This window comes from Vicugna pacos, chromosome 6, assembly GCF_048564905.1.
Source record: "Vicugna pacos chromosome 6, VicPac4, whole genome shotgun sequence".
NCBI lineage: Eukaryota > Metazoa > Chordata > Mammalia > Artiodactyla > Camelidae > Vicugna > Vicugna pacos.
This window is the reverse complement of record NC_132992.1, coordinates 83,151,763-83,173,247: the sequence shown is the minus strand read 5'-3', so window position 1 is coordinate 83,173,247 and position 21,485 is coordinate 83,151,763. Positions and strand designations below refer to the sequence as shown.

The 21,485-nt window shown below is 40.7% G+C and overlaps 1 protein-coding gene across 22 annotated transcripts in view; it reads left to right on the top strand.

Moving 5' to 3' along the window:
• The window catches only part of EFCAB11 (EF-hand calcium binding domain 11), a 226,936-nt gene that overhangs the window by 24,442 nt on the left and 181,009 nt on the right, over nt 1-21,485 (top strand). For 2 of the 22 annotated variants that reach the window (XM_072963582.1, XM_072963575.1), the window contains exon 6: nt 20,558-20,616. The exons of the other annotated variants lie outside the window; for them this stretch is intronic. In XM_072963582.1, coding sequence (XP_072819683.1) covers nt 20,558-20,616 — 59 coding nt within the window. The remainder of the gene's footprint in view (nt 1-20,557; nt 20,617-21,485) is intronic. 22 annotated transcript variants of the gene reach the window in all.

The following is a 21,485-nucleotide window of genomic DNA, read 5'->3' as shown; positions in this document are numbered from 1 at the left end:
TTATGGCTGAGTAGTATTCCACTGTATAAGTATACCACAGCTTCATTATCTAGTCATCTGTTGATGACATTTAGATTGTTTCCATGGGAAATTCTATTCTTGAAGAAATTTCTTTCTTTTTATTTCTACCAACTACAAATGGCAGAAGTTTAAGAGGCAGGAGAACTGAATCCTGCTGTTCTTCCAGTGGGATGAATGTGAGATAGCAGGCTGTTTCCAGCACTAAAAGTGTAAAACAAAAAAACTTTCATTTTTCATATTAATAGAACTTAATGAAAACTTTGTAGTTTTTTTTTTCTTTTTTTAATGTTCAATGATCTTCAGTGCCTCTACGGGGTAAAGTTAAAACCATTTAACCTGACTCTCCAACATCTGTTCCCTTTCCAAACTCATCTTTTCATTCATCATCCCAAAGTCCTGTGTTTCCCTTGGCGTAACGTGTGTTCCTTTGAATGTGTAACGTGTCTCTATACTTCACTCTCTTGCTCTTGCTGGCAATGCCTTTCTCTGCTTCTCATCTGTCCAAATTCGATCTCACTTTCAAGGTCCTGCTCAATAAATACACACAAAAAAGCCCCCCCCCTTTTAACATTGAACAGTCTTATCTCCTGTCTTTGAATTGTGATAGTATTTGTGGTTGTATAATTTTTCCAATCTCTTACTTGAGAAACAGAAATACAGTATTTAGGATTATCTCCATAAAATACTACAAGCTCTTTGAGTTTATAAATTTATCTATAATTTCCACTGTTCTCAGCATGTTGCCTTATTCATTCTAGTTACTTAATAAGTAATTGTGGGGCTGTTGTCCCTTACCCTAAATACCCAGTGACAGTAAAATTCTCACTTAGAGTTTTCTTTATGGCTTAATTTCTTATAATCTAAGAAAGAGTCCTTTAAAATGCAATCAGGAGCTTTGTAACCACATGTGGCTTTGCCATTCCATTTTTCTCGTTCTCCATGTGATTTTCATGAATTAATCTCTGATGGTCTCACTTTGCTTTGTTTTGGAGACATTTTCAGTTCATGATTTAGACCCAGCTGTTATCGGGGAGCTGGCTTAATGTTCTCTCTCGACTTTGCCCGCCATTAGCGCCCTGTGGTATTTCTGGCTGGCGTTTTTCTCTGCACGGGTGTGTGAGCTTCCCTATGCCTAGGAGCCTTCTCCATCTCATCATAAGCACTGAGATTTGCACTTTCCCACCACCTGTCAATTGGCAAAAAGCTCTGGGAAGCTTCTTCTGCTTTCCAGTCATGAAATGAAACAAAGATGTGCAGAAGGCCCACTAGTGTCCAAGATTCTGAGTGCAGGCGGATTGCCAGAGAGTAATGTAATGTAGAAATATTGAGGCACCAAAATGCTTGCCAGTCACCACTGGAGACATTTCAAGTTCTCTGATATTTTTGGTCTAAGAGTTATTCTTTGTATTACATGGGGAAGGTCAAAAAACAGAACATCTAACTCTCAGAAGTATTAACAATTGGTTGCAAATGAGAGCATCGTGACTTGTTGAATAATACATTTTCAATGTCAGAGCATGGATGGGGTAGGGGCTTAAGAGGGCAATTTATAAAGGGAGTGATGGCCATTCTTTGGGTAGAAAAACTCCGTATGCCTTTTATCACAGCCATTGTAGGGGAAAGGGTCCTCATGAGCTTGGGTAAAGTGAACCAGCAGACAGACTCTGTTAAGCTGAATGGAAGAGTCTTACAGAACCAAGGAGCCCCAAGGAAAGCGATGTAAGATAGCATTTATTTTTTTCAAGTCATTTGCATCTCTTTTGAAATGTTATTCTTCACTGTGTTGTTTAGCATCCTATAATTTTCTTCTGCCCGCAGCTGACTTGTTGCATATCATTTTCTTGGACAGTATCTAACAAGAGAAAGCTTCCTAGTCATTATTCCATGCATCAGAATGATTGTCTTATAAATGTAGTCAGGTGACCTCAACAAGAGCACGGTTATTATAGTGAGTACCTACTTTGGCGAATATGGTTATGGATCTCTAAGTATCTACATACTTCTGTATATAGAAGAATATAAAAAGACTAGAAATCATCTCTCATTCTTCGTGACTACACATAGAGAGCTGTTACCTGCCATACCTGGGGCATGAGTGTAATGACCAAAGAAGTAGACTTCTTGAGTTTCCAATTTTTATGTCATGAATTTTTCTATCTTCTCTGCAATGATAATGCCTTAGGTTTTATTTCAGTTGGTTTTTGTTCGTTTCAAAATTTTATTGTCTGAGATTCCCTTTTCTGATTATTTTCTTGCATGTGGTCACTGAATGGGGAGTATGAATATGGATAAGCTTTTCAAGCTGACCTCAGAATTTCTTCTCTTCTGGGAGCTGTCACATGTAATATATTAAATACAACTGTACTTTAAAAATCCAGCTATAGAAATAATTATATGCTAATCATTTAAAGAAAATGCCGGTTTTTCAGAGGGTTCTTAATCGATTTTGCTCCATGGACAAAAATTGTATCTTTACATTTGAGGATCGCCTTTTATCAGTGTAAATTTTAGAACTGGCAATGTAGGATTGATGCTCAGACACCGGACCAGACAACAATAAGAGAACAGTAATGACTTCATCACATAGATTTTCAAATAGAATGTGTTATTTTCATTTCTTAAGTTAATGAGTTCATGTTAATAAGGATGTATTATTTGAGTGGAAGAAATATTTAATCTCTTTCACATTCAGGATGTCCAGATTCTATCATCTTCTCTCATGTTAAACCCATCCAGATGCAAATTCTATTCTTCCTTCAAGGCCCAGCTGTTAAGATATTTCTTATCTTGAAAGCCTACACCCTCTCCACCACCTCTCAACCCTGAAAAGAAAACTGTCTTCTCCTTCTGCTTGAAACTCCTAATCTGTCATAAGTATATTTTCTTCTTTATGCTTATTTTAGATATTTGTATACATCAATTATTTCCGGTATTAGAACATGAGCTTAATGTGCACAGGGAAGAGTCGGGTACCTCATCCCACTCCCAGGGCACAGAGGGGACCGTGTCAAGTAGATGACTGAACAGTATGTAAATGAATGGCTTCTATATCATTCTGTAATTTTTGTTTCACTCTCCAAATGCCACACTGGCACCATACTGAGATCGCATGGTACAGTAAGCACCAGGGTAGGGAATCAAGAGAAGATTTGAGTTCTAGCCCCAGCTCTGCCATGTGCCTGTCTTCCACAAATCACTGCACTTCTGTGGCCGGCACTCCCCACATCTCAGGAATGAGGGTCCTGGCAGGCTGCTTCTACCCCCAGAACCCACCGGTGGGGTTCTCTCTCACGGAGAGTGGCATCGCCGTCTCCTTTGTTTTCTCTGTGTACCCTAGGTCTTATTCAGAATCCATGAACACAGTTGTGGTCTGTCAGTGTGACAGAGACTGCTCTCAAGAGGAAATTACTGTATTTGACAGCCCTCCACCTCCCGGTTTAGTTTTTGTGATGTCACTCAAACAAGTGTTACAGCCAACGTATCCAGTTCCTCATCTACGTATATGGTTGAATACGCTGCTCTTGCTGTAATAGCATGAGGGCTATTTTTCTTTTAAACCAACTGTCACATAAGACACCGCTGCCATGATTTCTTTCTTAGGACCAAACGTTGCTCACCCTTTCAGTCATCCTTGAAGTCATTAATAGGAGCAATTCATGAATATATTCATGACATTTTCCTTTATAGAAAGAGGAATCAGTTTCTTACATTTATCTTTTGTAGTACATAGCTAATTTCTGGGTAAAAATTTTGATAGTATCGTGTGTTATATTTATAAAATATATAAAAACGTGGGTTTCATAAAAGAAATATATATTTTATATGAGATATTTAAATTAACATTGTTTTATGATGTCACACACAAGAAGATTAGCACAGAATTAAGACTCCTACTTTAGAGTTTCAGTGGTCCGCCTTAGAAATAGCCTAAAAAAATTAGGACCAAAGATTTCTAATGCTGTTTTTTTCTATGGCATGCCAACCTATCAGTTTGCCACCTCCTGTGTAGCCATCTTGTCTACCTACCTCCTCCTCATGCATTCTCTTCCATGAGACCACCTTGAGTAGAGACATCCTTGTCATTCAGAGCTCCAAAGACTGAGTGGCATCCGTGCTGGGGGAGGGAGCTTGTTAGCAATGCCTAATCTCAAGACTCACTCCAAATGTACTGAATCAAGCTTGTTTACTTTAATATAATCTGTGGGTGGTCCATAGGCAAATTAAAGTTTGAAAATCACTGGTCCATCCTCCTTGTTAAATTTTGGATAACAAAGGTAAATTAGCATTACTTTTTATGTTACTTGTTGACCTGAATAACTTTTCATCGCCTACCAGATAGAAGTCCAGATTCCTTAGCCTGACTCACAAGGCCCCTCCCACACACAGACCTGGCTTGCCTTTTAGCTTATCCCCCAGCATTTCCCAAATCAAAAACTACTCCATCATTCTGATCCACGGGCTATATCCTGATATTCTCTCATTTCTCTTGCAGCATTTTTGCTCATGTCAGCTCCCCTGCTCTCTCTTCTCCTCCCCCTGACTTCCCCATCCATGTTTCTAAATGGTATCTATTCCTTACAGCTTAGCCCAACTCTCTTCTATGTAGCCTTCTCCCATTCCTTCAGCCCCCAAAATTTGTCCTTCCCTAGAACTCCTGTAGCACTTGCCGCATTCATGCATCTAATGGCGGTATCCACCGTAGCACTGACAACTGACATTTGCTGAGTATTTACTGTATCCAGACACTATGCTGAAGGAATCTGCACTGGAACCTCCTGGGTTAGGCTCTGTCTGTCCCCGTTTTACAGAGGCAGAAAAAGCCTGGAGAGGTCAAGAGACTTACTTGATGCTACCAGCTGGTGAGTAATGGGACCAAGATCTGCTTGTGCTCTTAATCACTGTAATTCTCCCTTCTCACGCCTGGTAACAGTGTTAATGTCCCGAGGGTAGGAACCACGCATGCTTTTGTGTCCCCACGAGGGCGACTATAGACCTGAGGAAGGAAGGCACGTTCGCTTTGCTCAGAAGTGTTCTCGATAAACCAGTTGCGCAATTACATAGCTTTCCCCTGTTCATATGAACCGATGTGGTTTGGATTGTTACATTTGAGATTTCGTTTGATCATCTGCCTTTAAATGAAAGGAACTTCTTACAAAAATGTACAAAAGGATGCTGATGCAGCATTTTATCACATGAGCCGGGAGCAGATGTTCCCCATCAGATTGCTCTGATCGGAACCCTTGAGTTCTGCATGTTGCCTTTGGAATGATATCACGATAGCGAAAGAGTTCGCCAAATCAACTGGAAAAGCAAAAAATGTTTAAAATTGACAAGTAGGGTTTTCTCATTTTAGCTGGGGTGGGAGTGCTAAACTGATTCATGCTTGTTGTCTCTTTATAAGGCGGGATTATACGCTGATTCACCTGCCAGACCCTTTTAGTCAGCTGCTACGAGTTCAGCGCTGTGTGTTATTTCCAGCTTGTCCGTGTTGTCCGCTCGTCTTCCCTCCGCGGTTGCAGTGTCTTGTCGGGGAAGACCAGGGCAAACTAGAAATTAAATGTCGACAAGCTTCGTGCGGTGCCTGTTGGTTCCTACGCTTTTCCTTGCCCCGCCTGTCCTTGTTCCTAAGCCGGCCCCATAAGAGGCAGGACCGGCACTAATGGTACTTTAATCTCCCGCCCCTCCCTCCTGCCCGTCACTCACCTCTAGCCCCGCCCCACACGAGACTAAGAATGGTCCCATCGTAGAGCCAGTGATGGGCGGCTGAACATGGCTGCAGGCCCTCCTGTTGGATCCATCTTCCTTTTCCTCCTGCTATATCCTCCACATCCCCCACCCCTGTTCTCCTTAGGTGCGATTGAGCCCCAAGAATGTGTAACGCTTTCCCCTCCTTATCTTCACTTATAACCCAGGCCTGGGGCTGAGCCTGCGTCCAGGGCCCCCACCTTGGTTCTATCCTGTGCATGGTCCTGGGCTGCACGTCTGCACTCTGGAGTGGGCGCTGGTGATCAGAGCTGCTCCTCGCCAGTTGGAGACCTGGGGCGGGCTTACTGTTTGTCTTCTTTCTGTGATACACCTGCCTCCTACCCCAAACACACACAGCTCCCACAATCAATAGGTTCCCTCTCCCTCTCCGAGCAAGTGTGGTGTCTGAGAGATCTCGGAACTCTCTTTCCACCTTCCTGAATCCATTTGCTTCCATCCCTCCTGCCAGCCTTCATTCCTCCCGCTGCTTGTCCCAGAATGGACCCGTGTTTTCAGGTCAGACAGAAACTGCCTACTTGACCAAAGTGTTTGGACTACTCAAATCCATCTTCTGGACACAGTTCCCTGGGGCTGGTCCTACATAATTCCAGAATGCTTTCCTTTTTGTGCTGAAATCTGGTATCTCTGTCACTCAATCATGTCATGCTTTTATTGCCGTCCTAGGGAACTTTAACTCATCTGTTTTCAGGTCCCTGTTTCAGGGATGGCAAATAGTTGGCTTGTACTCTATTGCCATCCCCTCTCATACCCTCTTCTGATGAAACTCAGAACTCTTCTTGGTAAACGCCCCACCCAGTTCATTAGTGTGCATGTCGCACAGGATGAGATCGACTTGATCTCTGTCACGTTTGTACCAAACCTTTCCCACTGCTGTGCATTTCAGGCGACCTTGCTTTCTGCTTCATGGGCAGGGTCATGAGGTTCCTTTACTGCCTCCTCTTCGCCTCCAGAGTTCTGTTTCCCTTCAGTTTTATTTCTGAGGAATAGGGGTCTCTTCTTTTCTTTTTTAGTTCCTCTCCTTTGTTCTTGTCTCATCCTCTCCTCTTCCTCTACGACCTTTCTCCACCAGTCATCGCCCCTCCTGTTTACAACTTCCATCCCTGCCTGCAGCTATACCTCAGTCTCCTCAGCCTCGAAGGCTGCTCCCCCCACCTAAGTCCTTCCCCAGGTAGCCCCACCTTGTCGTTTCCCTAAATTTTTATTCTTGTCCGTTTCTCACGGCATTCAGCACTCTGCCTGGGGACCCTGTTCTTACTGGTTGCTCCTTCCCAGCTTTCATGGCACTGGACCATCCCAGTACCAGTGATGGCGTTTCCCATGCATTAAACACCTGCTAGTGTTACCTTACTGAATCCATGCAGTGATCCTACACATCAGCTGTTATTCATACCCATTCGGCAGATAAAGCTGAGCTACTTTATGGATAATCCAAGCTAAACTGGACCTCTCAATTATTTTATTTTTGGGTTAAAGAAGAAAGGTCATAGGAAATTGACAAATAATCAAAAATTTTAATTTGATGATAGTCACACTGATGGTACTTGGTAACAAATGTTTTTGTTATACCTCAAAAGTGTATTTTTTGATTTAAGAATACTGCTGCCTAATAACGATAGTAGACAGAATATGCAGTTAAAATGTCTGAACACACTTAGTTTTAAGTATCATTCAAGAATCATGTTAAAGAATGTATTTAGGAACAACAGTCAAAGTTATAAAAGGTTTTTCTTAACCCAGGTCTTCTCATTGGTAAAGTTCCTGATAATCCATTCGTGATGGCAAATGGGAATCTCCTCTGCCTTGGAGATGGCATATCAAGGCTCTCATCCAAGGAGAGAAAGGGATAGTAGAAAATTCTTACTCTAGTTTCCCCTTTTGCAGAAATTTAACTGTGTATGCCAGAGACAGAATATTCATGAATTTATGAGCGAATGAATGAATGAATGTAAATAAATGAGCAAAGGAATAGAATGAAGTTGATCAAAGTTTGCATGTTGAAACTGTGTGTGAAGTTGGGTAGAGCAGCTGCTGGCCCTTAATTTTATCTGGGCCTGTTGCAACTTGCCTTCTTTACTAGGCTGTCAATTGCAGATTTGGAGTCGGAGGCTTTGAAAAGTATGAACTTGACTACACGTTTGTGTAGAGATTTCAACTGCTGTCATCATAAAGTTATTACAGTAGTTTTAAACTCAACCAGAAAACTTTTGCCAAGACTCTGCTAGCAGAGTCAGATTTAATTAGCTGGATGGAACCTTGTTTTCCTTTCTCTCTTGTACATTGTCCAGTAGAGAAGTTTCTGTTAGTGACCAGATTTGTTATAGTGTGGTGCCGCTCATTCTGCAGGTTACATATGTGTCATGACAACAAGTGGCTGGATGTAATTTTCATAGACAACCTGTATCAACAAATTGGTTGTTTTGGGGGAAAAAATTGGGCTTAGTTCTTCAGGAATACTTATTTTCACAAATTGATTCATTGTACAGAAACCAGATTTGAACCCTTAGGGTTCAGTTGTGCTGTCTTGTACATGGGCTCCCATTGCTAGGTGTGGTTTAATTGAACAGTAGAGAAAGATAAATGGCAGTATATATTCACATGTCCAATGGTACCATGCATCTCTGAGTCAGGAATCTTGATGGAAAAATCTCAAAATGTTTAAAATGTGAAATTACCCCCTCAATCATTTTTTTTCCAATTAACATCTTATGTAGACACCGAAGACTAGCAGAGTTATTTAATACCGTTGAGTTTGCGCACGCTCTCTCTCTTTGTTTCTAATTTTCATTGTAGTTCTTAGGCTTTGCTTTTTGAGTGTGAGCTTGTGGTAGACTAAATCAAATTAGCTTTAGTGGGTAGATTTAGTTTTCTCTGATGACTTACTAACCAAAATATACCTTCTCCGTAAGTGAAAAAGCCAAAGTGTATTATTTTTTATTTGACTGACAAGGAAAGACATTTTAAATTTTATTTAGTGACTGAAATAAATTACTTTACTATAAATTAAATGTGAAATACACGTATGATCCTCTTTTAGTGAACAAAGCAGATGGAGAGCCACACAAATTTGTAGTTGTTCTTTTTAGCCAGTTGGTGGTGCTAAAAACTCTAATAAGAAACTAATTGGAAGGCGAGCCGGTTAACCTGGAGCCTTTCTTGATGTTATTTTTATTAATTTTTGGAAAATTAGTACCAGAAACATGTGCCCAAATTTCTGCAGCTTCTAAGCTTAGGAACCAAGCCGAATACCTTTGATGGACAGCAGAATACGTTTCTAGTAACCTTTGGTAAAGATGTCATTGGCTCCCGTAGGATTCACATATTGGAAATTGCCTGGTTATGAACACCTGGCTCCTGCTGGCTGGGGTGTGTTGGCACAGTTTGCCTGGTTCTGTTTAGGTGCCTAATTCAGGTTTAAGAAATATGATTTTTATTACTACCACTATTTTGTACTATTAATGTGCTTTTTAGGGGCTAGGTTTGTTTGTTTAAGCCTTTATTTTTTAGCACCCACGTAGAGCAAGACTCTGTTGCTTGAATATGTCCTGAGACGCAGTCAGAAGTGGCCAGAGACCTTGGAGTCAGGAACACAAAGGTCTGGACCTACCAGTCAGATCTAACCCAAGGTGTTACGTGTGCTATTCTTAAAAAAAAAGAAAAGTGTATGTGTGTGTGTATATATATATATATATATATATACACACACACACACACACACACATACACACACACACACACACATATACACACACACACACACACCTCACACAGTTATACTGTTAAATTCTATACTGGCTAAAGTACCTCATTAATAGTGTTTTAGGATTTTATCATCATATTGAAGCTTTCTTCTGACTCGTTTCAATCTTCCAAACATAGAATATGCTGTGGAAAACTTAATGAAACTATCAGAGTTTTTAAAAGTAAGAAAAAAAAATTTTTTTTTACAGATAATCCCAGAACTGATTTTTATAAGGTTATAAAGAATATTTAAATTTTAATAATCCTCCTGTTACTTAGGTAATTGTTTCTTCCTCACTGATATCAATTGTTTACAGCTCAGTTTTCCCAACTTGTAAGATGGGAATAATAACATCTCTGCAGAGTAGGTGTAAACATGAGACGACGTACTGAGTGCTTGTTAGGTGTTTTCCCTACATTTCCCTCTGTTGAGCTCAAGACAGTGACTCAGTTATTTTGAGCCCCCACGATACCCTCAGACTTAGGCAGGGTTTTAAGACAGGAGGTCCTTGTTGTGTCTGCTAATGCCTCATGCTCTACTAATAAAAAGTTTCACAAGGATTTTGTAGACTTTCCAACTCACAAAAGAGATACTCCTAGAGTTGTATCTGGTTTTCAGATATTTGCCTGTCTATCCTGGAGATATTTATGTGTTCGTCTGAATCTGCCTAAACATTTAAGATTGGGGAAAAGAATACAAGATTTCCTAAAGGTGTAGCAAAGATGTAACTAACAGTTTGCTCATCCATCCATTTATTTGTTCCACAAACTCTTAGTGAGCATTACTCTTCCAGAGATAAACTCCGGGAAAGCCTCACCACATCTCTGTGAGCTGCAGACTTCAAATAGCAGGATGCTTGCCACTTGCAGAAATTGATGGGCAGCCCTTATTAGGTGACAGGAAGATTATTGAAATTTAAATGTTTTTATAATATTATAAAAATTAGTTCTAGGATTATCTATAATTTTTTTTTTTACATTTAAGACTCTGATGGTTTCACTAAATTTTCTACAGTTTATCCTGTATTTGGAAGATTAAAACGAGTCAGAAGAAAGCTTCAATGCGATGGTAAAATTATAAAACACTATTAACAAGGTGCTTTAGCCAGTGTAGAATTTAAAAGTATGACTGTGTAAGGTCTATTTTTTAGGAATAGCACAACTAATAGCTTTGGTTAGATCTGATTGATTCAGCCCTTTGGGTTTTTGAGATTACAGAGTCATGGAAGCAGATGGTGGCAGAGACTTCAGAAATCACATGTACCATCTCTCATAATGTAGCTGAGAAAATGGAGGCTAAATGAACTTAATGGCTTTTCCAAGGTTATATGGACCTGGATCAAGACTCAGATCTCCTGACTTCTAATTCAATGCCAAAGCATTATTTTTTCCATCCTAACTTCTACAAGATGAACCGTCTGGAGGTGTAAATAAAAATGAGTATATGCTTGTTTACCTTCAGTAAACTTCCGTGCTAAACATGCAGTATCATTTCTGCCCAATTATCAGGATGAAAACTTGGAGCAGATAAGAGACAGTTAATTAAGGTGTTCCTCTGTACCTTTCAGAGCAGAGCTGGCGGAGGGCGCGCACACCAGGCACGTACTGTGCAGTTCTCAGCCAGAGCAAATGAGTGCCTGGAACCAAACCCTCCAGAAGCAAACAGGGTTTCCATGCACCCTCTGCCTTGCCTGCTTCTTGTTCCTTGCGAGATGAATGGCAGCATATGCCGCAGGTGTATTAGTAATTTCTGAGTTTGTTCCCCACTCAAAATGACCTCATTGTTTTGTGCTTCTTTTCCATAATTATACAGTAACAGGAACATAAACTGGCTCTGCGTACAGCCCACAGCAGAAAGCTTGTGCTCTTTATGCAAGTTTGATTTATAGACGTGTACCGCAGAGCGGAGTGACTATGAAACATTCATCTTCCCATTGCTAGTTGCCATGGAAATCAAGTACACAGAGCAGTGTCATTCCAGTCCTGGTGATGCCTGCAGTAGTTTATTCCTTTGTTGTTCCCGTTTCTTAAGCAACTGCCTAGTATTCTTTCATCATTACAATTAATCATGCACACAAGTTTTGATCTTTCATCTCACGTAGAAAGTCCTGAAAATGTATGACAAAACTGGGGAGAATTTAGTCTTGTGGCTTTAAATACGTATTTGTGATTTTTCCCCCCTCAGTCCCATTGGAAAAATAGGTCATTTTTTTTAAAGCACATATTAATGTACAGAAATCTCAATAAAGAAAGCAATATAGACATTTGAGGAAAAAGCATTGCTACACTAAGGAAATCTCAAGGAACTTCAGATTCGCAGGTTTCCCAGTGTTTGGAGCTAAATGTGTGTTTTGGGTAATGCCAACCAAAAAAAGCCATATGTTATCAGCTCTCCTTTTGGTTTGTTTTGTTAGTTTCCTTGGGGGTTTGAGTACTCTGAGTACTTGCTGGATAGATATGGTAGGTATTAAAGAGTAGGGAGCCTTTTTTCTTTAAAGACTTAAAGTTCAAAAACAATTTTTTTACAGTATAATTGAAAGGAATTCTAGTTAGTCTTCATCATTTAAGAGAGAAAAAAAAAAAAAGAAACCACTCTACCCCGGTTTATCCTGGCAGAGTTCATAGTGCATACCATGCCCACGATTAATAAGTGCTTGTTGATTATTCACCTACTGGGTTTTCTGGCCAAGTCTGTTGATTAAGAGAGCTTTTCTGGACTAACTTTGGATCTAAATCTCTGCCCTCTTGCTCCTTGGCTGTGAGACCTTTGAAAAGTATCTTGGCTTACCTTGGTTGCCTTATCTGTGGAGTGAACAGCTCTAAAATTAAGATGCCAGTGGGTTGTTGGGGGCTTAACAGGGATAAGTCACACAAAGGGCCTAGTTCTGTGCCTGGTACAGAATAATTGCTCAGGGCAGGGGAAGGGGGAAATTGTGGTGGTGGTGGTGATGGTTATTACTGCGAGGATTACAGTGCTGCTCTTACAACAACTATGACTATTCCAGGTCAAAACAGAGTGGAGAGCTGAGCTCTAATCCAAGGAGTGATTGCAGCACCAAGCCCTAGCATGAGCTCCGTCCCCAGCATCCAAGGTCACAGATAATTACCAATGCTTTGTTTGACTTGGGCTCCAGGGACTGGGTTCATCTCAACACTTTGGGTAAGATAAGAGGTGTTTACAATAGTCTTTTTATCTGCAAATTGAGAAGAGAAGGCTGCTACCCAGGTGTTGCAAATTTCTCATCTATGACATGGACTTGTTTCTTACAGCTGGCTGTGTATGCGGTGCTTGGGGAGGGAGTGGGCTGCCAGTTCGTGTCTTACGTCTTGCGAGGGGAAGGTCCTAGTGTTTGTCTACGAAGCTTGAAATAACGTCTGATCTGCTGCCTCTCCACCCAACGCTCCCCGTGTCACTCAGCAGCGGCTGCAGCCTCCCTTCTGCCTTTCTGGAATTGAAGTTTTCCGAATTGGTAGCGAAAGCATTCTTTGTTGAAATTCACTCTTCTTGGCAGTGCTCCAGGGCACACGGCAGTGCCTATTTATTTGATTTAGCTTTTGTTTGGTTAGCCTTGTATTTTGTCTGTTTTGCTTTGTGCAGTTCTTTCCCCCCCCCCCAAATTTTCATGTTTAAATTCCTTGGACTTCATTTCTATTTATTTTACTAGCTGGCTTCATAGGGTTGCTTAAAGTTGTTTGCTTTAAGTCATCACAAAATGAATTGCCTTAGATTAATTTGTCTTTTTCCCCCTCAAGCCTGATCCTAGCATGTGAGCTAGGTGCACTTTTGTTAATGATTAAAACAAAATGGCCTTTATGGCTTCCCCTTTGCCACATGCAAATATTACACCACAGCGTGTCTTTATTTACCTCTTTGTTTTTCCCTGTCTGCTTGTTAGTAGGTTCATGTCAGTTCCAAAGAGATAGTAGTTTAACTTTTCTTCATGTTGCTTTCCCCCTTCCCTGTCATTCTTCCTGCTTCTCCCCATGTGATAAAAACTCTTGAGTCAGACCCTCCTGTCTTCCATGAGATCTCAGCCCTCGAAGGGACATGGGCACTCAAGAGACCCTATATTTCTGTGACTACATTGGACACACTATGTATAGCTTTCAAATCAGTGACTAAAATTTAGACCCTCTGTACATGTTTGGTAATGTTTCCAAATCCTCCCTGGGCCCCTGCTTGGATGTGTGGTCCTCAACTCAAACTTAATGAGCAACGCTCACTCTTACCTTCTCTTTGCACCCCGAAAACTAGGTCAGGTGCCTCTGCCCTGCACTCTTCTGTCCTCAGGCTTATATCTTTGTTTTGGAAACAAATATTTCTTTAGCATCTACTATGCTGCAGATGTTGGGAATATATAAAGGTAAACAAGACAGACACTGCACTGCCTTCTAGGAGCTTACAGTCTAGTTGGGGAGACGGAGTTAGAATCCGAGATGGTTAATCCTGAAAGACGACTGCAAAGCACTGTGGGAATATACAGGAAGGATGCTGAATGCAGGTTGGGGAAGGGGCACTGAGGCTGACTTCAGAGGAAGTAATGACTGATGGGAGACCTGAAGGATGGAAATAGCCAGGCAAAGAGAGAGAAAACATGTTCTAGGCAGAGCCCATCTGCAGAGCTCAGGGGTAAAGCCTGGCCCTTTAAATAACCAAAAGTTGTTAGGTACAGGTAGTCTGCTGTTGAATATACTTCTTTTTGTTTGCCTGGAAGGGTGGGGCCGGGAGGATAAATGCAGAGTGATGAGACTGGAGAGGTGAGCGCAGCCAGATCACTAATGGCCTTGTGAGTTGCTGAGAAGTTTGAACTTGATCCTGAGGACAATGGGAAGCCACTGAAATGTTTTAAGTAGGGGAGCAACATGATCAGATTCGTGGTTTACCTGGTGTCTCCTATTGCAGTATGAAGGGTAGATTAAAATGTGACAAGAGTAACCTCTGTCTGGGTTGATCCCAGCATCCCCCATCCCAGACTAATTTCCTTAACCCCGCAGTGTGTGTCCAGCTCAACACGTCCAGCTTCTTGCATTTTCTTGATGAGCACGAAGGCTTGTCCCAAATTCTAAGTCCTCTCTTCCGGCTTCCTGTCTTGAAGGCCAGGACTCCACCTTCTCCCAAGCTCTTACTCTAAAATGAATGTGTCATCTGGAATATCCGCTGGATCCCCCTTTCTGCCACTGCTCAGAGAGTCCTACCAACCTGGATCCCCCAGGATTTGGGGATCTAGCCTGAGTTCCTTTGACTCCTCGAGTTCATTGCAGTCCACACAATTGGCACATCCAGTCCAGCCCAGCCTGACCAGACTTAACCTGACCTGACCCTGTAGAATTCTTCTGGCCCTTTTCCCCACCAGCAGTTGACTATTCCAGATATTCCACCCGAATCCCCTTTCCACTCTCATATAGGACAATAAATGAGTGAGATGGATTAAAATAAGATGAGTTGAACTAGCTGATAAACTTTAGGAAAGTTATTTAACTCCTCTGTGCCTCAGTTTCCTTATCAGTAAATAATAGATATTAAGAGAACTGACATCATAGATTTGTTTGAAGGATTAAATGAGTGGTTGCATATAAAACACTGTGCTTGTCCCATAGTAGGCACTCACTGTTTATTCATGTTTGTATAAAGGTGTCTAGATGATCCTAGAGAAGGAAGCAGGAGAACAGAAAAGAATTTTGACTTCAGGGATAATTGGTATGAATCTTGAAAGGGCCACTCCTTTTCACCTTGGGCAATCGAGAGATGACAGTCATTCTACACCCTGCCCAGTGCAGGTAGTGACCAACCTGGCTTCATTTCAAATCTGAGCTTTTATTCTGGGTTGACTTTGTTCCAGAAATTCTTGTTTTCATGAAATTAAATGAGCTTTGCATTTCAAAAATTACACTTTATTCCAGAAGACAGTCATGATGTCATGCCTTCACTTTGCAGTGTGGGCCTCCTTGATAGTGATAAGAATAGCTACCAGCTGATAAGGCAGAAGACAAGTCTCCCTGCATATTGGCTTATTCCACAGATACTTACTGAGTGCCACGTGCAAGGCACGGAGAAGCGTAGTTTCAGGGCCACAGGAGTGAGTCAGACAGGGGCAGTCCTTAACAGCGTGACTATAAGGTAAAGTAGAAAATGGTACCTACTGTAGAAGAAGAAAGAAGCCAGAGGATTTAATTCCAGAGTAATCCAGGAACTTAGCAGCTGAGTTAGGATTTGAAGAATCCCTGGAAGGAAAGGCATCCAGGAGAGAGATGGACGAAGAGTGGATGGAAGAGAGTGGGAGATGGAGCAGGAAAGGTGGGTAAGCAGATCTGAGGGTGTGAGCAAATAGCCAAGACGCACCGAGTGCTTGCTCTGGGCCAAGCCCCATTCTAAATGCTTTGCTTGACTTAACTGATCTTCACAACACTCCTAGGAGGTGGCTACTATTATCAACACCCCCCCTTCCATTTTACAGATGAGGAAACTGAGGCACAGAGCAGCTAACTTGTTTGAAGATCACATTAACTAATAGAAGTTAGCTGTGACCCAGACTGTCTGACTCCAGACTGGAAACACAAGCAAGCACACCTGTCACGCAAGGAGGAATCTTTGCCTTTCCTTCCCTTTTACATCTCTACCCACGTGCCCCCTTGAAAGGGATTTTGAGCTTCTTTATTAATCAGATCAACTACAATTTATAGATTTTGAAGGAATCATTTTATTTAAGGGCCTTTCCAGTTCAATTTCAATAGAATAAAGATCTGGACAGCATATAAATTTTCACAGTTAAAAATAGAGCTATATAATCCATGGCTATAACCCTTTTCATGGACCTAAGGCTATGGATATATGGAAACACTAGCTGAATTGTACACCCTTTTTATAAAATTCCCTGATTTCTGACAATTTGGTCATAAAATCTTTTGATAAAAAATATCAAAAACCTCATACTGCAATACCATAAAATGTGACTGTGTTAATGGCCAAAATATATATATATATATATATATATATATATATATATCTGTATTTTAGAGTAGTTTGAACTGTTTAAACATCATAATGGGAAACATTTATGGCTTAAATAATTGAAGTCCACATTTCTCAGAATCCATCTACTCATGTCAACCTTTTGTTAGACCTTCAAACAAATCACAAAATTGACTGGCTTGAGTTTCTCCATAACTCTTTCTTCTCCATCGTGGGGTGGTGGGATGTGCACAAGGCTTATTGGTTAGTTGTTCAGGCTCAAGTCTCATGTTATATAAGCCTGTTAACCTCCCTGGTCCTCAGTTTCCTCTCCTAAAGGACTTCTAGCTTTAAATACCTTGATTCTCTGTTTCCATACCTTTTGTTTACTTACTCTTTAAAGAAAATTATGATTAATAGCACAGTGAGTGAATGGCCAGAAATGAAGAAATGGAAAAGCAAATAATTTGGTCATCATTTTCATCATCAGTTTGATCAATCACCATCATCAATTTCATTCAGCATTATTTAACGTGTTTATTAAGCACCTACTATGCACATGATAGATATTTGTGTTTCACAGCCCAGTATTGCTAATAATTACAATGTTAAATTCCCAGATTTACTTGGAATTTACCTGTTCTCCATTTCCCCACTGCTAATGTTCCCTTCATGACTACATTATTACTATAGAATTTTAAACTCTTTAATCTTATTTCTTCTATCCCAAACAAACAAAGCAAAGCAGAAAACTTTCATTTCAATGAGATCCTTAGTCTGTTGCAAATTATTATTAAATCATGTACAAGATTTTTCTTTCAATTTTTTCAATGTAATAAGGCCCCATGTAAACCTACTGCTTCTTAGGGAAAACCATTACCATCAAATGTTCACATCTAACCCAGCTGGATCAGCTGACATCCTAGGTTTAATGGTTTGCAGTGATGAATTTGTCATAGAATTAGAGCCTTCTCCAGGTTGTAAATGCTGTGGCAAATTCATGCGGTCTGCAATTAGAATAGAGTATTTTAACTTATCTCAGTTGTATTGGGGAAAAGAAAACCCTGATAAAAGGTGTATCACATATTCTTGTGACAAAAAAAGAGTTGTTGGGCAGTTTGTCAAATATAAACTGAATAATGATGATGGCCGAAATATCTGTCATTTTTCAAGTGCTTTAGTGAGTGCTGGGCATTGCCATCATTCCATTCAGTCCTCACAGTAACCTGATGAGTTGTATACTATTCTTATTCCTATTTTGTAGATGAGAAAACCTAGCTTAGAGAAGTTAAATAATATTCCCAAAGTCTCATAGTTAATACGTAGCTGAAAATGTTTCAAGTTGCTTGTTGTCACCTTCAGTTCATCATATTTAAAGTGAAAGTCATTAGCCTTGTCCTCAAGTCAGCTCTTTTTTCTATTTCTGTCAGTGATACCAAGATTTTCTCAGATTCATTTTTGCAGTCATTAATTTTTCCTTTTCTGTCCTTGCTCTAAATCCATTCAATCACCAAGTCCCTTTGCTTGCTCAGTGTCTTTCTGCTGTCAGCCCTCTTCCCATCACCCTAGTCCAGGGGTCCAGGCCTCACATCTAAGTGTAGAGGCTAAAGGTCAAACTTTTTTTTTAATTGAAGTATAGTTGATTTACAGTATTATATCAGTTCCAGGTATAAAACATAGCAATTCAATTTTTTTACAGATTATGCACCATTATGAGTCATTACTAGATAATTGCTGTAACTCTCTGTGCTTTACAGTATATCCTTGTGGCTTACCTATTTTATACATAGGAGTTTGTATCTGTTAATCCCGTACTCCTAATGTACCCTTGCCTGCTTCTGCCTTTCCTATGGTAATCAAAGTTTGTTTTCTATATCTGTGATCCTGTTTCTGTTTTGCATATATATTCAATTGTATTATTTTTGGATTCCGCATGTAAGTAATAATTGTACAGTATTTGTCTTTCTTTGCCTGACTTATTTTACTAAGCGTAATATTCTCTAGATCCATCCATGTTTCTGCAATGGCAGAATTTCATTCTTTTTTGTGACTGAGTAATATTTCATTGTGTATATATATGACATATCTTCTTTATCCATTCATCTGTTGATGGACACCTAGGTTGCCTCCATGTCTTGGCTATTGTGAATAGCTGTGAACCACTGGGGTGCATGTATCTTTTCAAATTAGTGTTTTTATTTTTTCTGCATATATACCCAAGAGTGGAATTGCAGTTCATATGGTAATTCTACTTTTAGTTTTTTGAGGAAACTGCATATGTTTTCTATAGTGGCTGTGCCAAATTACATTCCCACAACCAGTGTTTCCCTTTTCTCCACATCTTCTCCAGCATTTGTAAGGTCAAACCCGGTAGTCAAGGCTGGCTACCCTCTGGCTCCTCTCCTCTTTTGTGCTCACTTCCCTTTTGATAAACTAGTTACCTAAACACACCATGCTGTTTTTCCACGTGGCCCCCTTTGTGCCCAGTGGCTCCTTTCTGGGATGTCCCCTCCCTGGCCTCCTGCTCTGTGAGTCCTGCTCCTCCCTCAGGGTCAGGTCGGGTGCCCTCCTCTGTCACACATTCTGACCGGTCCACTCCTCAGTGAGCATCCCCTCTTGGGATGAGCACTTGGGATGGTACTTTCTATACCATCTCATTTTGCTCTAAGCTCATGCCACCTGCCTTGTATTGCTCCTCCTGTGTGTGATCTGTCTCTCAGTGGTGCTGAGGGGCAGAGACTAGACCCCTCGTGAACTTCTGGAACTTTGCTGTATACCCCAAAGTGCAGGTCTCTGTCCCGAGTACGTGCACGGGGATAGGAATTTTTAAGGTCTCTATAACAAATCTCTCACACTGAACTCAGTGAGTTGAGAGATCTCCCAATAATCCACTACGACCTTATTATTCAGAGACCCACTTCACTGGAGAAGGACCACACGCGTTCACCAATTGTGTCATGGGTTTGCAGAGATGGCCACAACCCCTCCCTCTCGCCTCATTGCTGCAGGCTTCTGCAAAGCAGCGTGGTTCTCCTGTCGTCAAGAGGTGGCATGTATTTCTCTCTCTCTCTCTTTCTCTGAATTTGAGCTGACCTTGTAACTTACTTTGACCAAAGAACATAGCAAAAAGCAGCAAATCATCAGACTCGAGGGTGATCTTGAGGTGGAGACCCCTCCACCCTATAAAGCATCCCATCAGAAGCCATGCCTTTTGCCTCACTAGCCCCTGAGTTTTTGTCCTACTGCGTGCAAATAGGAGATGTGGTTTGAGATGCTTCTTTAACCATAGTCTTACTGCATTTTGAAGTTCTACACTTCTGTAGAAATGGTCTTAAAAGCAGATAATAAATTGTGATTATTCCATGCCCTAATACCATAGTTCTGTCTTGTCTTTTCTAATTTCCTGGACATAATCCTGGCGTTTCCCCTCCCCTTCTCCCCTACCCATTATATGGAAACAAGCTCTGTATTTGCCAAATAGCAGAACAGCTTTTCTTTGACAGTGTGTATTTCACTTCTGTGCCACTGCTGTATCCCGGTAACATTTTCTTTCATGGAAATGGCCATTGCTGCCAGGAGTATATGACTTTTTTTTCCCCCCAAGTACATGATGTTTTAAAAATGAACCTTCATTTCAGACAGAATGATCTTTGGTTTTATAAAAGTGGAATATTTTTTATGGTTCTGCGGCTGTTCATCATTTTAAAACCTTATTAGTTGTAACAGGTCAGCTTGAAAAATGAGGAGTTTTAAATTTAACTTGGAATACCTCACGATAGTTAGATTCTGAAACGGTGCCAGTAAAATTGTGTTTGAATGACTCCTGAATTTATTTTTTTTAAGGGATAGCCTTCTCCTTTAAATGTGTGTTCGGTAAAACACAGTTATTCAAATTCCAGTAGACGTGTAAGACAGCCGGATTCATGCATAACACAGGGGCGTCGTTCGTGGGCTTTTACTCCCAGTGATTGACCTAATGTGTTGTGTCTCGTCTTTCTGGCTGAGAGAAGGAATCACACTTTATAAAGCATTTTATTCAGTCGTGTATGTTCATGCTGTGTTTCGCCTCTTTCTGTCTCTCAGGCTACAAGAACACCTGTACCATATTGAGATAGCGCCTATCATTGCTAGAAAAGTACAAGGTAATTTGGATAGAAAATAATGTAATAGCTCTAGTGACAGAATAAAATTAAATTAGTGCCTAGTGTAAAAATAGTGGAAGGATTTATTTTTAGGTTTTAATGGATCCAGATAAGTGTGATTAAAATATGTAAATTAAATAATAGCATTCACGTCAGTGGCGTTTGCAGTGGGATCGGCTCGCTCTCTAATATTCATCCTAAGTACTGTTTTCTTCTCCCCTCCCCCATTTTAAGTAAACCCAATATGCAAGATTTTGAATTTGATAGAATAGGGAATGCATTTGTTACACTCTTCGAAGCCTTGAAATTGAGGAATTTTAAATTGAGCAGGCATGTATTCATTAATCCATTCATTAAATGGTTACTGAGCACCTACTGTGTGCCTAGTATCTTTCTGGGTTCATAAGCAAAGCAAACAAGCTCCCTGGTCTCAAGGAGTTCACAGTTAGTTGTAAGAAGGCAGACAATCAGGGCATAAACAAACAAGTTAGTTTCAGGTGGGGATAAGGTACTGCAGGGAAAGAAAAACAGAACAAAGGAAAGAATGACTGACGCGGGGGTAGTTTTAGATAAGGGAGGCCAGGAAGGGTGACATTGGAATAAGACCTAACTGGTGAAAAGCTGATTGCCATCTGGGAGAAGAGCCACCCAGAAAGAGGAAAAGCAGTTAAAAAGGCTCTCAGGTGGGGATAAACTTGGCATGTGTGAGAAACTAGAAGAAGGCCAGAATGGCTGGATTGCAATGAGTGAGAGGCAGGGAGATCTGAGGTGAAATTTGAAAGGTAGATAAGGCAAGAAGATGTCTTATTCATGGATGCTGCCCCATATTATATTGTATTATTTTATTCTATATACTGTATCACATTGTC